The sequence below is a fragment of the Rhinopithecus roxellana genome, chromosome 20 (genome assembly GCF_007565055.1).
Source record: "Rhinopithecus roxellana isolate Shanxi Qingling chromosome 20, ASM756505v1, whole genome shotgun sequence".
Lineage (NCBI taxonomy): Eukaryota > Metazoa > Chordata > Mammalia > Primates > Cercopithecidae > Rhinopithecus > Rhinopithecus roxellana.
Genome location: NC_044568.1, coordinates 71,834,813 through 71,850,149, shown reverse-complemented (window position 1 = coordinate 71,850,149; position 15,337 = coordinate 71,834,813). Strand labels below are relative to the sequence as shown.

The following is a 15,337-nucleotide window of genomic DNA, read 5'->3' as shown; positions in this document are numbered from 1 at the left end:
TTCCACGTGACCGCGCGGCGCTGCGGCGCGATGGCGGCGGGGCTGGTGCGGGTGCTGTTGTTCCTCGGGCTCTCGGTCCGCGGTGAGTGGTCCGGCCGCCCGTGTCCCCAGGCCCGGCGCGCGCTCTGCATCCCGACCTCCCCGCTCACGGTCTCGCTCTCCGTAGGGCCCGCGCCGGCAGGTGCCGCGAAGATGAAGGTGGTAGAGGAGCCCAACACGTTCGGGTGAGCAGCCTCGCGGCTGGCGGCTCGGGCAGGGGGACGGCCCGGGCCAGTTCCCCGCTGACCCTGCCGCTTCCCGTAGGGTGAACAACCCGTTCTTGCCCCAGGCCAGTCGCCTCCAGGCCAAGAGGGATCCTTCACCGGTGTCTGGTGAGTTAGGAGCGCTGCTGGCGGGCGCGGGGGTGGCCGCGGGGGGGCAGCAACAATGGAGGATGGGTGAGAGACCCTGAGAGTTACGGCCCGGAGTCTAAAGCATTGGTTTGTCAGCCTTCTAAAATTAATGTGGAAGTGCGAGAGAATATACCAGAACGTTCCTGTACCGAATTAAAAGTTATCTCCAGACTTAGTCCTTCCTTTTCTTTCCGAGAGGTAATTGCCGTTCATAGTCTGGTAACTTTGCAGAGGCGTTTCTGTGTTTTTACGTGCGTATCTATGCAGCCGTAAAACGTGTAGTTTTTGTAATCTTTGTCGCTTTGTAAAAAAATCATGCTGGCCGGGCGCGGTGGCTCAAGCCTGTAATCCCAGCACTTTGGGAGGCCGAGGCGGGTGGATCACGAGGTCAGGAGATCAAGACCATCCTGGCTAACATGGTGAAACCCCGTCTCTACTAAAAATACAAAAAAATTAGCCGGACGTGGTGGCGGGCGCCTGTAGTCCTAGCTACTCGGAGGCTGAGGCAGGAGAATGGCGTGAACCCGGGAGGCGGAGCTTGCAGTGAGCTGAGATCCGGCCACTGCACTCCAGCTTGGGCGACACAGCCAGACTCCGTCTCAAAAAAAAAAAAAAAAAAAAAAAAATTATGCTGCGTGAGTATTTGGCTGATTGGTCGTTGTCACTCGCTGTATGTCTTGGGACGCTTCATGGTGGTGATATAGGTCTTCATTCTTTCTCTTGGTGCTCAGTACGCGATCAGATGGCACTGCATTTCCCGATTGTATTTAGGTTCTTTACATTTCTTTTGGCCATTAGAAGTAGTGCTGTGGAGAACATGCTGTGTAGGTGCCTTGGTTTGCACTCAGGTGAGTGGTTTCCCAAGGCAGGATTCCGGAAGTGGAATTGTTGGGTCATGAGTATATATGCCCTTTAAACACTGAATGAGTATTAAATGTAAGAGACAAAAATCCAAGGAATTTTTTTTTTTTTGAGACAGAGTCTCGCTCTGTTGCCCAGGCTGGAGTGCAGTGGCACGATCTCTGCTCACTGCAACCTCTGCCTCCTGTGTTCAAGCGATCCTCATGCTTCAGCCTCCCAAGTAGCTGGGATTACAGGCATGCATCACCATCACGCCCAGCAAATTTTTGTATTTTTGGTAGAGACAGGGTTTATTTCACCGTATTGACCAGGCTGGTCTCAAACTCCTGACCTCAAGTGATCCGCCCATCTTGGCCTCCGAAAGTGCTGGGATTACAGGCGTGAGCCACCGTGCCCAGCCTCAATTTTATTATCGAATACTTTTATGTGTTAGGGTCTGTGCTGGGGTTGCAGAAGCGAACAGAGATATACCAATGCTTTTCCTCAGGGAGCTGACAGTCTCATGGGGAGTGATGGAGGAACAGGCACTGAACAAAGAATTAGGTAAAATACATAGAATGGTCAATGATGAAAAATGCCGTGTAGATACGTGAAGCAGAGGGAGTGTGTGAATGTGTGTTAGAGTATTGTTTGGGGGATCGCTTTTTTTTTTTTATTTTTAGAGACAGGGTCTTGCTCTCTCACTTGGGCTGGAGTGCAGTAGTGCATTCATAGCTCACTGCATCCGTGAACCTGGGCTGAAGCAATCAACCACCCTCAGCTTCCTGAGTAGCTGGGACTACAGGTGCATGCCACCATGCCTGGCAAATTTTAAGTGTTTTTGTAGAGATAGAAGTCTCACTACGTTGCCCAGGCTGGCCCCAAACTCCCAGCCTCAAGCAATCCTCCTGCCTTGGCTGGGGACTGCTTTAAATAGGGTGCTGAGGAAAAGTCTAAGAAGTGACGTTTCAGCCCAAAGCTAAAGGAGAAAAGGGAGTAAAGCTTTGCCTGTTTGGGGAAAGGGATTCTGGAAAGGGAGTGGCCAAAGGCCTTGAGCAGGAAGGCCCGTGCCAGAGGGGATTCAGCTGAGGTAACCACAGATGAGAGAGAAAGGGGATCAGGTGGCACCGCAGCTTGGTAGGTTTTGTGGACTTTGACTCCAAACAGATCTTTCTAAGGTTGTTGTTGTGTGGCTGGGCATGATGGCACACGTGGGGTTAGGCTCACTTCCCTGAGGCTCAGAGCCATGGGATGTGGCTTCCCAGGGCCTGAGGTGCTGGAGTCGGGCCAGCACCTGTCCCAAGAAGCTGGGGAGGAGGCAGGCCGCTGTGTAAGAGCAGTTCCCGACCGAACCCCTTCCAGTAGGAGAAAGGCAGCCTTGGCTAAGGGGACCACGTCTTTTCGGAGGTGAGAGTACTGAAAAGAAAACAGAATATGCTGGTTGTGGTGGTACGTGCTTGCTGCTCAGGAGGGAGGCTGAGGTGTGAGGATCACTTGAGCCCAGGAGTTCAAGACCAGCCTGGCTAACATGGTGAAACCCTGTCTCTACTAAAAAAAAAAAAACACAAAAACAAAAATTAGCCGGGCATAGCAGTGTCCACCTGTAATTCCAGCTACTTGGGAGGCCGAGGCTGGAGAATCGCTTGAACCCAGGAGGCGGAGGTTGCAGTGAGCTGAGATCACGCCACTGCACTCCAGCCTGGGTGACAGGGCAAGACTTCGTCTCAAAAAAATAACAACCCCCAAAATTTAAAAAGAATGCCTGTTGTAGTGTTCCCCACCCCCACCCCCACCCCCACCCCCACCCCCACCCCCACCCCCGGGCCAGTCAGGGTTCACAGGTGCATTTGGTTAATCAGGTCTCTTTAGTGTTTTCATCTGGAGCAGTTCTCGTCCCACCTTTGGATCGAAGTGGCATGTTTGTTTTCCTGTTTCCCGGTCTTTTTGTTGATGGTGTTTTTCTCCAGACCATTTTTTCCTGCATCTGGGGGGTTGGGTGCGGATAGTCTCCCGCATCCGTGGGATCGGGCATGGATATTCTAAGTGTTTTTTGTCTTTGATGTAGCACTCTTTCAGCATCAGCATGTGAAACAGATCGTGCGCAGTGGGTAGGAGAGTGTGGTCTGTAGAATGAGGAGAGCAGAAAGATAATCGGGCTGAGAAACTCGGGCGTGGTGAGTGCGGCCTAGGGCTCAGAAGGTCCCGGCAGAAGAGCCTCTGCCGAGAAGAAGGAAGGGGTGGGTTTGCCAGGGCCGAGGCTGGTGGGGCTGTGCTGGGCAGTGGGCACCTCCATGGCCTGGGCCTCCACCAGATGAGTCAGGAGTCTCGTCCCCTGACAGCAGGACGAGCAGTGGTTGGTAGGTCTGTGATTTGGAGACAGTATCCTGCTGTGGCATGGAGAGGGGATGGGGCACGGTCAGGTTGGTGGTCCTGCCACAGCCCAGCACACTGTCCAGGAGGGAGCTCTGCCTCAGTGGCAGTGGGAGGGAGCAGCCAGCTGGGCAGGACTCTGGGGCCCTGGCAGGGGCCGGTATCTGGGGAGGGGTTGGGGAGGAGCAGAGTGGCTCCAGGATCCTGGCTAGAGAAGCCATGGAAAGCGGACTGCAGGGGTCAGGCTGGGAGCTTGCTTTTGGTTGGGGCCAGGCTGGGTCTATGAGGCGTTTCTGGTGGATGGAGAGGGGTCATGGCGGGCACAGGACTCATTAGTGGGGGTGCGTGAGGTCCAAGGGTGAGGGTGAGGCTGAGGTCCCCGGGGAAGTGCTTGGTGGGGCGTGGGGGTTGTGGAAGTTAGGAGGGCACTGGGACCAGGTGTGGGGCTAGGCCAGGGAGCAGAGTGGGAGGGAGGACCACCTCGAGAAGGGACTGTCACCGAGAGGCAGCCCTAGGGGAGTGCTTCCCGCCAACGCTTGACCGGGGCAGACGGGAAATGAGGGAGTCTCGGCTCAGCCAAGTAGATGGGGCCTTGAGGAGCTGTGGCCTCGGGCACAGGGACAGCTGGTGGTAAGGCCACCTGGGCCCGCAGGAGCCAAGGGCACCGGTTAGTGACCTGGCCATGCAGACGGTGAGCATGGAGCCTGCAGGTGACGTGCGGGCGAATGAGGAGCAGAGGAGGAGCCTGCCGGCAGGGGTGGTGGTATTTGGGGGTGGTGGTACTTGGGGGTGGTGGTACTTGGGGGTGGTGGTACTTGGGGGTGGAGACTCCAGCTCAGGTCTGGCTGTGTCTGACTGAAGGAGGGGAGGGGCCAGACCCCACCCCTCTCAGGAGAGCAGGCTGCTGAGACCTGAGGGCTGGGCGGAGGGGAGGGGCTGTGGCTGGGGTTCTGGTGCGGGCCAGCAGCAGAGGACCCGGGGTACTGGGCACTGCCGGTTGGGGGCTTGTGGTACCATCCCCTGCAGGAGGCTGCACCCCAGCCAGTGGGAGCCCCCTGAAGCCGTGGACAGCGCCCAGGCAGAGGCCTCCTCCCAGCTGGGGAGCCAGGCCAGGCCCCGCCGCCCTCATGCAGCCCTGTCTGGACAGATGGCCCTGCAGGTGCAGAGCTGAGCTTGGTGCCCACGCCTCTCCTGGGGTGTCTCCAAGTCATGTCTGCCGGGGCAAGCCTGGGAATGCAAGTTCCCAGGACACAGGAGCCTGACCAGCCACCCTCCCAATGGGAGTCTGTGAGTGGCAGATGGGCGAGGGACACGTCAGGGTCTCAGATGGCTCCAAAGGCTTCCCTGGGTACCTGTTGGGCAGAGCCCTAGGGCCACACTGGAGGGGCCAAGCCCAAGCACCCCAGGCTATGGGACAGCAGGCATGACAGGACTGAGGTGCAGCCCCCAGCAGTCGGGCTGGGAGGACAGTGGGTCAGCCCGGGAGTAGGGGCCACCCAGATGGTATCTGACGAGGAAGGACCAGGATCTTCCTATATCCACAGCCCCTATCCCCTGAGCAGGGCAGCCAGGCCATCTTGGTCTCCATGTCTTGGGAGGGGACAGCCCCGGGGTGAGTGGAATGTCAGGGAATAGAAGGCCAGGTCGGGCCAGCGCCCTAGAGGTCTCAGTGGCATTAGCCTCTGCCCTCCAGGGGCGGGGCCAGGCTGAGGGTGGCATCGGGCTCCTGGGTTGGCCAGGTTCCCAGGGAACAGCCACCCAGCACCTCGTGTGCATTTTGGCTTTATTATTATTATTTTTGAGACAGAGTCTTGCTCTGTTGCCCAGGCTGGAGTGCAGTGGCGCAATCTCGGCTCACTGCAAGCTCCGCCTCCCAGGTTCACACCATTCTCCTGCCTCAGCCTCCCGAGTAGTTGGGACTGCAGGCGCCCGCCACCATGCCTGGCTAATTTTTTTGTGTGTTTTTAGTAGAGATGGGGTTTCACTGTGTTATCCAGGACGGTCTCGATCTCCTGACCTCATGATCTGCCCGCCTCGGCCTCCCAAAGTGCTGGGATTACAGGTGTGAGCCACCGCACCCGGCCTTGACTTTATTAATACAGTAAAACTGCAGAGTTTAAAACGTCAGTCTAACTGAGGCATCCTCTTCTAAACAGTGCACTTGCTGCTGCAGCGCAGGCCCGACAGGAGCCGGGGCCAGGTCTCCTCCCCGCCTCCACGGCCCACGCCCCAGCCTTGCCCACAGCCCAGAGGATGGCCTCGTGACTGACAGTCTCGGTGGGTGCTGTGACAGGTGCATACCCAGCCAGGTCCCGACTCCCCAGCGTGCCTGAAGAACGGGGTGGCTGCTGTGGCGTCTTTTACTGACAAGTTGCCACTGGCCTTGATTTGTACACGCCCTCGCTCTAGCACTGCCTGTGGCCGGCCTGGCTGGAGGGTCGGGACGCTGCACACCTTCCCTCTTCCCCCAGGGGCTGGTTCCACTGCCCTGCAACCATCAGCACCATCGTCTCCACAACTTGCTCTGTCCCCTTCAAACCCTGGCTCCCCCAGCCCCGGCACCCACCATTCTGCTGTCTCCGAACTTGGCTGTTGCAGAGACGCCACACAGATGACCCGTAACTGCGCACGACCTTCTGTGTCTGACTGACTCCTCTTGGCACAGTGTCCCCAGGGTCCCCCAGGCTGGAGGCTCTCAGTGCCTCCTTCGTTGTTACGGCTGAGGACTGTCCCAGGCAAGGACAGACCATGTGTTTACCCGTCGTCTGGACACGGCGGTGGCTTCCGGCCCCTGGCTGGGAATAGGCTGCTGTGAACTTTTTTTTTTTTTTTTTGAGATGGAGTCTCGCTCTGTCGCCCAGGCTGGAGTGCAGTGGTGCAACCTTGGCTCACCGAAACCTCCGCCTCCCAGGCTCAAGCAATTCTCCTGCCTCAAGCCTCTCAAGTAGCTAGGATTACAGGCGTGCACCACCACACCTGGCTAATTTTTATTTAGTAGAGACAGGGTTTCTCCATGTTGACCAGGCTGATCTCAAACTCCTGACCTCAGGTGATCCGCCCGCCTCGGCCTCCCAGAGTGCTGGGATGACAGGCTGCTTTGCCAGTTTTTAAACTGGGTTTATTGTAGGGCTGTGGTTCTTTATATATGCTGGATATGAATCCCTCACGTGTATGATTTGCCACTGTTTATTTTCTCCCATTCCATGGGTTATCTTTTCACTCCCTTGATGGTTTTTTGTCTTGTTTTTTCCATACAGAGTCTAACTGTAGCCCAGGCTGGAGTGCAGTAGCACAATCTCAGCTCATGGCAACCTCTCCACCGCCCAGCCTCAAGCAATTCTCCTAAGTCAGCCTCCTGAGTAGCTGGGACTGTAGGCGTTTGCCATCACGCTCGGCTAATTTTTTGTATTTTATTAGAGACCAGGTTTCACCATGTTGGCCAGGATAGTCTCGATCTCCTGACCTCGTGATCTGCCTGCCTTGGCCTCCCAAAGCGCTGGGATTACAGGCGTGAGGCACCGCGCCCTGCCTCTACTCCGGTCTTTATGCTAGTATCACACTGTTTTGATCATGACCGCTTTGAAGTAATTTTTGGAATCAGTATGTATGAGTCTTTCAACTCTGTTCTTTTTCAAGACCGTTCGATGATTTGGGGGTCCTCTGAGACTCCCTATGTGTTTTCTATTTCTGCAAAACATGTCATTGGGATTTGGATGGGGTTCCATTGAATCTGCAGATCACTATGCGTGGTAGTCATCTTAAGAATATTAAATCCATCAGGGCGGGCGTGGGGGCTCACGCCTGTAATCCCAGCACTTTAGGAGGCTGAGGCAGGTGGATCACCTGAGGTCAGGAGTTCAAGACAAGCCTGGCCAACATGGAGAAACCCTGTCTGTACAAAAATACAAAAATTAGCCAGCCGTGGTGGCGGGCACCTGTAATCCTAGCTACTGGGGAGGTTGAGGCGGGAAAATTGGTTGAACCCAGAGGTGGAGGTTGCAGGGAGCCAAGATCGTGCCATTGCACTCCAGCCTGGTGACAAGACTAGACACCATCTCAAAATAAATAAATAAAGGGTATGGATGTCTCCTGTCAGCCTTATGTAGTGGGTGGCACTGTTTGTACATGGATAATTGTGGTGTCTTGGCACATGGACCCTTGTGTCGATATAGAACATACTTGTCTCCTGTAGTTCCAGCCGCTCCAGCTCTTTTGGCTGTTCACATGAATACTCTTCCATACCTTCACTTTCAACCTGTTTATGTCTTTTTTTTTTTTTTTTTTTTTTGAGACGGAGTCTCACTCTGTCACCCAGGCTGGAGTGCAGTGGCCGGATCTCAGCTCACTGCAAGCTCCACCTCCCGGGTTTACGCCATTCTCCTGCCTCAGCCTCCCGAGTAGCTGGGACTACAGGCGCCCACCACCTCGCCCGGCTAGTTTTTTGTATTTTTTAGTAGAGACGGGGTTTCACTGTGTTAGCCAGGATGGTCTCGATCTCCTGACCTCGTGATCCACCCACCTCGGCCTCCCAAAGTGCTGGGATTACAGGCTTGAGCCACCGCGCCCGGCCCTGTTTATGTCTTTAAAAGTTAGTCTTTCAGGCGGGGCGCAGTGGCTCACGCCTGCAATCCCAGCACTTGGGAGGCCAAGGTGGACGGATCTGGAGGTCCGGAGTTCCAGACCAGCCTGGCCAACATAGTGAAACCCCATCTTTGCTGAAAATACAAAAATTAGCCGGGTGTGGTGGTGCGTGCCTGGGATCCTAGCTACTCGGGAGGCTGAGGCAGGGGAATCACTGGAACCCAGGAGGCAGAGGTTGCAGTGAGCCGAGATCGTGCCATTGCACTTTAGCTTGGGTGACAGAATGAGACTGTGTCTCAAAAAGAAAAAAAAGAACCCGATGCCTGATGAGGCGAGGTGGAAGTTCCGTCCCAAAACCCCCCATCCCCACCCCCGGCTGACAGAAACCTGCCTTCCATGAAACCAGTCCCTGCTGCCAGAAACATGGGGAACCACTGGTTTAAGTTCTGTAGACATACAGACCCCAGCTAGAAAGGTAACTGGCATTTAATTTACCCCTGTACTAGGGCCCTCTGTCTCCCTCCAGCTCAGCTGATGTCTGTCTACTCACTTCCCCGCAGGGCACATGGGCCTGCAGGTAGCCAACTCCTGAAGCTTTTATCTGGGAATGCCTTTTTTTTTTTTTGGAGACAGGGTCTTGCTCTGTCATGCAGGCTGGAGTGCAGTGGTGCGATCTCAGCTCACTGCAACCTCCGCTTCCCAGGTTCAAGCAATTCTCCTGCCTCAGCCTCCCGAGTAGGTGGGACTACAGGTACACACCACCACACCCAGCTAGTTTTTTGTGTGTGTTTTTTGTGTAGACACGGGGGTCCCGCAGTGTTGCCCATACTGGTCTTGTACTCCTGGTCTCAAGCGATCTTCCCGCCCTGGCCTCCCAAAGTGCTGAGATGACAGGTGTGAGCCACGATACCAAGCCTTAACTCTAATTTTTAAAGGGCTGTTAGAATTCTTGGTTTTGTCAGTTTCTTCCATTGAATGGGACCTGTTTTCCTGTTTCTTTGAATATGTTGTGCTTTTTGTTAAAAACTGGTCTTTTGAAAACAGACTCTGCCAGTCTTTGCAAACAGGTTCTGTGCACGGAGCCTGGGGATCAGTGTGAGTCTCTTTCAGGGCCGGCGCATCTCTTCCGACTCTCGGGCAAGTGCTTCAGCCTGGTGGAGTCCACGTGAGTGCGGGGGGGGGCGGGGGTGTGCGGGTGGGCTGGGGTGCAGCCTGGGGACCCCCCTCATGCCACCTGTGTCCCCAGGTACAAGTACGAGTTCTGCCCATTCCACAACGTGACCCAGCACGAGCAGACCTTCCGCTGGAACGCCTACAGCGGGGTCCTCGGGTGAGCGGGGCCGGGCCAGGGATCCCAAAGCAGCAGCGCGGCTCCCCCGCCTGGCCTCATGGGCCGTGCCCGTGTCCCCGCAGCATCTGGCACGAGTGGGAGATCGCCAACAACACCTTCATGGGCATGTGGATGAGGGATGGTGACGCCTGCCGTTCCCGGAGTCGGCAGAGCAAGGTGGGGCCTCAGACGGGAGCCTGGGAAGAGGGGCCCCAGCCTCTGCAACACACCCACCGGCGTTCCCTCCCCAGGTGGAGCTGGCGTGTGGAAAAAGCAACCGGCTGGCCCACGTGTCCGAGCCAAGCACCTGTGTCTATGCACTGACGTTCGAGACCCCCCTCGTCTGTCACCCCCACGCCTTGCTAGGTAGGAGTGCGGGACGCAGTGGGGGCGGCCATGCACGCAGCCCTGCCAGAGGCCCTGCAGTGGTGGGGGCCAGAGTTGGGACATGGGGCACAGCTGAGTCTGGCTTCTCTGGGGTCCTCAGTGTACCCGAGCCTGCCAGAGGCCCTGCAGCGGCGGTGGGACCAGGTGGAGCAGGACCTGGCCGACAAGCTGATCACCGCCCAGGTAAGCGTACGCTCGGGGTTGCCCCGGCAGGCCCGGCTGGGAGCTGGGTGCTGCCCCTGCATCCTCCACCTTCAGGGCCATGAGAAGTTGCTGCGGACACTTTTTGAGGATGCTGGCTACTTAAAGGCCCCAGAAGAAAATGAACCCAGCCAGCTGGAGGGAGGTCCTGACAGCTTGGGGTTTGAGACCCTGGAAAACTGCAGAAAGGTACGGTACTGTGGGAGGTGGCAGCACACAGTAGCCTCCCGCCCCCCGCCCCGGCCTTTCCCTTGACCTTCGTGTTGTAGGCGCGTAGAGAACTGTCGGAGGAGATCAGAAGGCTAAAAGGTTTGCTCAGCCAGCACGGTATCCCCTACATGAGGCCCACAGGTAAGTCACCTGTGGGGAGAGGGCCAGGCCCACCACTGCACCCAGCACCTGTGGGTCCAGGTGAGGACCGGCCACCTGGTGTTTTGGCAGAAACTTCCAGCTTGGAGCACTTGGGCCACAAGACACCCAGAGCCAAGCCTGCAGAGCAGCTGCGGGGGGACCCAGGACTGCGTGGGAGTTTGTGACCCTATGGTGGGAAGGCAGAGGTGGACAAGCGCCCTACAGATTGGCTGGTAGGATCCCCAGCGACCAGCTGGCCAGGCTTGTGCTTAGAGAAACAGACAAAACAAAGATTCAAGGTTTTAATTAATTCCCATACTGATAAAAATAATTCCATGAATTCTGTAAACCATTGCATAAATGCTATAGTGTAAAAAAATTTAACAAGTGTTAACTTTAAACAGTTCACTACAAGTAAATGATTATAAATCCTACCTTCCGGGTTAAGAAAATTCCACTCAAACAACACTCTCATCTACTCAGACATACAGAGTGAGGCTTCCAGAAATTAATCCATGTGACGCATCCACACGGAACAAGGTCTGCTGACCACAGTTACACACATCACTGTTTTCACGGCTAATGCTGAACACTAGAGTTACAGACGACAGGCAACACCACACAGAACCGGCCACCACCCGGCTCCCATGCCCAGTGCCAGCCATGGCCGCAGGTGGGAGCTGCTGGGCCTGCCTCCACGGGGCACCTTCCAGCCACTGCTGTGGGCCTCGGCCACCTCGGATCCATCCCTGAGGCCTTGGCCGCTGAGACGGGTGAGGAAGGCCCCAGGACGGGCAGCCCCGGGGTCTTGCCTCCATCTCCAATCCTGGCAGTGCCGGCAGCCATTCTTTGGTCTTCCCACTGGTCACCTGTCCTCAGAGCCAGTACTAATATGGGGGAGCAGGTGTCTCCGCCGTCCTCCAACCCCTGGGGCTCCCAGCTCCACCACCCCAGAAGCTGAGCCATGGAGATGCCCTGCAGGGGCAGCCGCCACCTTGTTCCCAGAAAGAGCAGAGCAGCCGGCAGACTAGCGCTCAGCTACTCCCGACAACCAGGAGACGTCTGGGCAGACACCACATCCCAGAAAAGACCAGAGGCCCGAAATGGGAACCAAGTGCATAAATAATAAAAACAGGATTTTACACATTGATGACAGTAGCACAAAATATACGTAATTTCTAGATACTGAGCTAATAAATCATCACTATAATTAAAAACAAAATAGATTCACTAAAACCAAGTCGATAGTTACCTGGAGTAGTGGACTAGCTGCAGAATGTCACGGATCCACTTCCTTTAAAATGATAGAATGTTGCTATCAGTTTGTCTTACGTTAAAAAAGTTCTTAAACCTCCTACTATATTAAATACATTCTAATTTGGTCACTGATAAAAATTTACCTAGACGTTTTGCACTTTTAAAAAATGCTATTAAAAGTCTTTGGCAAAGTGACGGGCAGGGAGGAACACGTTGATGCCACTGCCTGCTCTTGTGCCCTCACAACCCACATGGCCCACAGAGAGCCAGGTCGCCATAAATCACAGACGCCTGTTCCTGTTCCTCAACTCCTAGGGACAGTCCCAGCCCTGAGCAGAAGGGTCAGGTCATCGCGGGAACATGTTCTCAGTCGCGTTTCTGCTGCGGCTGGAAGCCATGCTGTCGCTCCAGGGGCAGACAGGCCAGGGGACCACAGCAGAGCCGGGACCTTGGGGGCTACCTCCCCCCTTGGGGGCTACTTCCCCCGTGTGCTCCAGGCCACTAAGAGGCTGTGACTGGGTCCTGGTGTGACCTTGCTGGCCACATGGATGAGCCCCGATACTAACTGGCAGTACGGGTCAGGTGACTCACATACACCCGGCACCCTGGCGCACACCACGGCTCGAGCGTCTCCCACATGAGCAGGACGGGGGTGGCCACAGGTGCTGGGGAGCCAGCCACTCTCCCAGGTCACTGCCTGACACCCGCCAGGACGCCTAGCGATGTCTCCAAGGAGCTACAAAGCACCATTGCCTAGGACAGATCTAAGTCATCAGAAGACAGCTTTTTTTTTTTTTTTGAGCCAGAGTCTCACTCTGTCACCCAGGCTGGAGTGCAGTGGCGTGATCCTGGCTCACTGCAACCTCTGCCTCCTGGGTTCAAGCGATTCTCCTACTTTAGCCCCCCGAGTAGCTGGGACTACCGGCGCCTGCCACGACGCCCGGCTAAGTTTTGTATTTTTAGTAGAGACAGAGTTTCACCATGTTAGCCAGGATAGTCTCAATCTCCTGACCTTAGGTGATCCATCCGCCTCAGCCTCCAAAAGTGCTGGGATCACAGGCGTGAGCCATCGTGCCCGGCCAGAAGACAGCTGCTTAAAACAGTAATTCTAAAACCTCTGATATCTGATCCCTTCTGCTGCATTTTTCGTTAGTATCAAACTGTCTTTCAGAGGTTCAAGGGAGAAAACAAAACCAGTGATGTTCCTTCACTTGTTTAACAAGGCACAGACGCATAGGAAAAGTGGCCACGGATCACAGAAATGCAGGACGGAGCTCTCCTGCTCCCACGTCACGAGGCTGGAATATCAACCCCAGTGCCTTGTGCGCACACAGGCTCGGGAAAACTAGCTCCTTCCATCAAGTTAAAAACATCTAAATCCATAATCACTCTGCTTATAAATACTATCTGCACTTAATGGGAAAATGTAAAAATCCTAGGTCTTACTACTAGATAAACGCTCATTTCATAAGTACTAGTTTCAGAATATGAAATCTAATATATTCAGCATACTATGAATTGACAATAAACTGATATGAAATATTTAAGTTCACAGTACACATATAAAGCTTCATATTATCGCATATTTAAAAAACAACATAGAAAGCAGCTTAGAGCAATTTATAACCTCTAAATTCCTCGCTTTACAAAGTGCTTTGAAAGACCCCAGCTCTCAGTGGTCCAGTCACAGGAGTGTCAGGACCACAAACTGCTGTGATCACAGCGCCACGCGGACCCCTGAGGCACCAGGCCCCTCGAGGACAGGCAGGCGGGTTCTGTAGGTTTGCCTTTAAGGTTTTTGAGGAAAATACCTTGAAACCGTCGGTAGGACTAGATAGGTGATAACGTGTGACAGGAAAGCTGTCGGCCGAGCGCGGGCAGGGGCTCCCAGCCTCATGATAACGGGCTGAGCGCAGGCGGGGCTCCCAGCCTCGGTCCTCACAGCGGTGGCACCAGAAATGAGTGACGACGTGTCTGTGGTCACAAGGAGCGCTGGAGCCAGGGTGCCCAGCAGGAGGTGGCTGTCCCCGCTGAGGTCACCACCGCAGGGGCTGGCCCTTGCAGTAGGGGCACTCGGGTGCGGCGGCCGCACACGGCTCACAGAGGACGCGGTGCTGGCACGGCCGCAGGACGGCACTGTGGGCCCGCTCCCGGCAGGCCACGCATTGCTTGGCGCGGAGCTGGAAGATCACCTGCAGGGCCAGAACAGTAATGGGGTCAGGAGGCCCCTGCCCAGGCTGGACCAGCTGGGGAGCCACAGGGCCTTCTGGGCAGGACTCGGCATCTTAGGCCACCCGGCCACCAGCTACAGAGACAGGGTCAGGGAGATGTCCCCAGCCAGGGCCACCTCAGGGAGAAGGCAGCTGCGGGGTGGCAGGAATGCTCTGTCTCAAGCCCTGGGCAGAGGACGGCCCCCTGAGGCCACCACAGACACGGCAGTGGCCGGACAGGCCAAGTCCCTGAGGGCCCTGGCGGCTGGGTGCCCAGGATGTGGGCTACGCAGGACACACTGGCCCAGAGCAGTTAGGCCAAGAGTCCACCCTTAACAGGAGAGGTGAGGAGAGACATGCTGAAGTGGAGGGAGCATGTGTGAGGGCTGCAGCTGAGAACAAGGAGGGATGGGGCCACCTTCCCTGTGGAGGGTGCAGCCTGGCATTCACTGGTGAGAGGGGTGAAAGGGCAAGGGCCAGCCTGACAGGAGAGGCGGCTCCCAGGGAGACAGGCAGGGAGGTCGCAGGGGGTCTGTGCTGGCACGGGGCACCGTCCCCTCCTCCCCAGGCCCGGAGCAGACCCGAGGGGGCAGGGAAGGGAGGGGACACCACACCAGCCAGGGCCCTCCCCAGACAGGGACAGCAGCCCTGCAGGCAGGCTAGCCCATCACCCTGCCCCGAGCAGGACTCACGCCGTCCACGGCCTCCAGGTCCAGGCGCAGCTGACTCTGCAGCGAGTGCAGCTTAGGCAGGGGAATGGTGCCTATGTCCCCGCAGCACCGCAGCCCCCGCAGTGTGGAGGCTACGCCCAGGCCCTCCAGCTCCTCCTGCAGCTGCTTCACCTGCGCCTCCACCTCCTCCTTCTTCTGCAGCGCCAGCTGCCGGTCACAATCGGCCACGCGGGCACGTTCCTTGGCCTCCTGCGCCTCTCGCTGCCAGGCATCGCAGACCTGAAACCCAGGGCCCGTGCAGGGGGCAGCCAGAGCCCATCTCAGCCCCTCCCACTTCACCTATGCCACCTGCAGACCCCACTGCCTGTGTCACCTGCGATCCTCCCTCCCCTCCCCCATCACCTGTGGCCCGCTCACCTGAGTCCCCTGCGGCCCGCCCTCACCTATCTCACCCCCCACCAAACACTCACCTGAGTCCCAGGTGGCCCTCCCTCCCCCTCACCTGTCTGGCCTCCACATGCTCACCTGTTTCACCTGCTGCCATGACTCCTCCCACTGCCGGATCTTCCTCTTGGCCTCGTCCAGCTGCCGTCTGACCCGGGCCAGCTCAGCCCCATTTGGACTGGAACCCGAAGAGGATGGGGGGCCGGCGCTCAGGATAGGGGTGGGGCTGGGGGAGAAGCTGCCGGAAACAAAGTCCCAGATGCTCCCGGGGACACCGTTCAAACCTGAGTGTGAAAGGGCCGA

At 56.5% G+C, this 15,337-nt stretch overlaps 2 protein-coding genes across 12 annotated transcripts in view; one reads left to right on the top strand and one right to left on the bottom strand.

The window, feature by feature from the left end:
• On the top strand, positions 1-13,015 carry GNPTG (N-acetylglucosamine-1-phosphate transferase subunit gamma). Of its 3 annotated transcripts, none has more exons than XM_010387806.2 (12): positions 1-82; positions 167-224; positions 304-371; positions 9,294-9,348; positions 9,430-9,513; positions 9,597-9,690; positions 9,765-9,879; positions 10,001-10,083; positions 10,159-10,290; positions 10,371-10,452; positions 10,543-10,685; positions 12,881-13,015. In XM_010387806.2, exons 1-11 carry the CDS (start codon positions 31-33, stop codon positions 10,635-10,637), a joined length of 918 nt encoding a protein of 305 aa, XP_010386108.1. In that variant the 5' UTR covers positions 1-30; the 3' UTR covers positions 10,638-10,685; positions 12,881-13,015. The 3 variants fall into 3 exon arrangements, with proteins under 3 accessions (XP_010386108.1, XP_010386107.1, XP_010386106.1); XM_010387805.2 differs by lacking the exon at positions 12,881-13,015 and adding an exon at positions 10,936-11,077; XM_010387804.2 differs by lacking the exon at positions 12,881-13,015 and having other exon boundaries at positions 10,543-10,886.
• Positions 10,741-15,337, bottom strand: part of UNKL (unk like zinc finger) — a 52,867-nt gene continuing 48,270 nt past the window's right edge. For 7 of the 9 annotated variants that reach the window (XM_030924313.1, XM_030924314.1, XM_030924317.1 and 4 more), the window contains 3 exons: positions 15,116-15,318; positions 14,612-14,869; positions 10,741-13,901 (listed from right to left, as the gene is read on the bottom strand). In XM_030924313.1, coding sequence (XP_030780173.1) covers positions 13,746-13,901; positions 14,612-14,869; positions 15,116-15,318 — 617 coding nt within the window. In that variant the 3' untranslated portion in view covers positions 10,741-13,745. The remainder of the gene's footprint in view (positions 13,902-14,611; positions 14,870-15,115; positions 15,319-15,337) is intronic. The other 2 variants (XR_004055315.1, XR_004055316.1) reach the window with 1 other exon arrangement.

Bases quoted from the DNA above. Each gene is read 5' to 3' on its own strand.
- GNPTG (XM_010387806.2), top strand. From the start codon at position 31: ATGGCGGCGGGGCTGGTGCGGGTGCTGTTGTTCCTCGGGCTCTCGGTC. The intron at 83-166 runs GTGAGTGGTCCG...CGCTCTCCGTAG, and splicing joins CCTCGGGCTCTCGGTCCGCG to GGCCCGCGCCGGCAGGTGCC. The intron at 372-9,293 runs GTGAGTTAGGAG...AGTCTCTTTCAG, and splicing joins GGATCCTTCACCGGTGTCTG to GGCCGGCGCATCTCTTCCGA.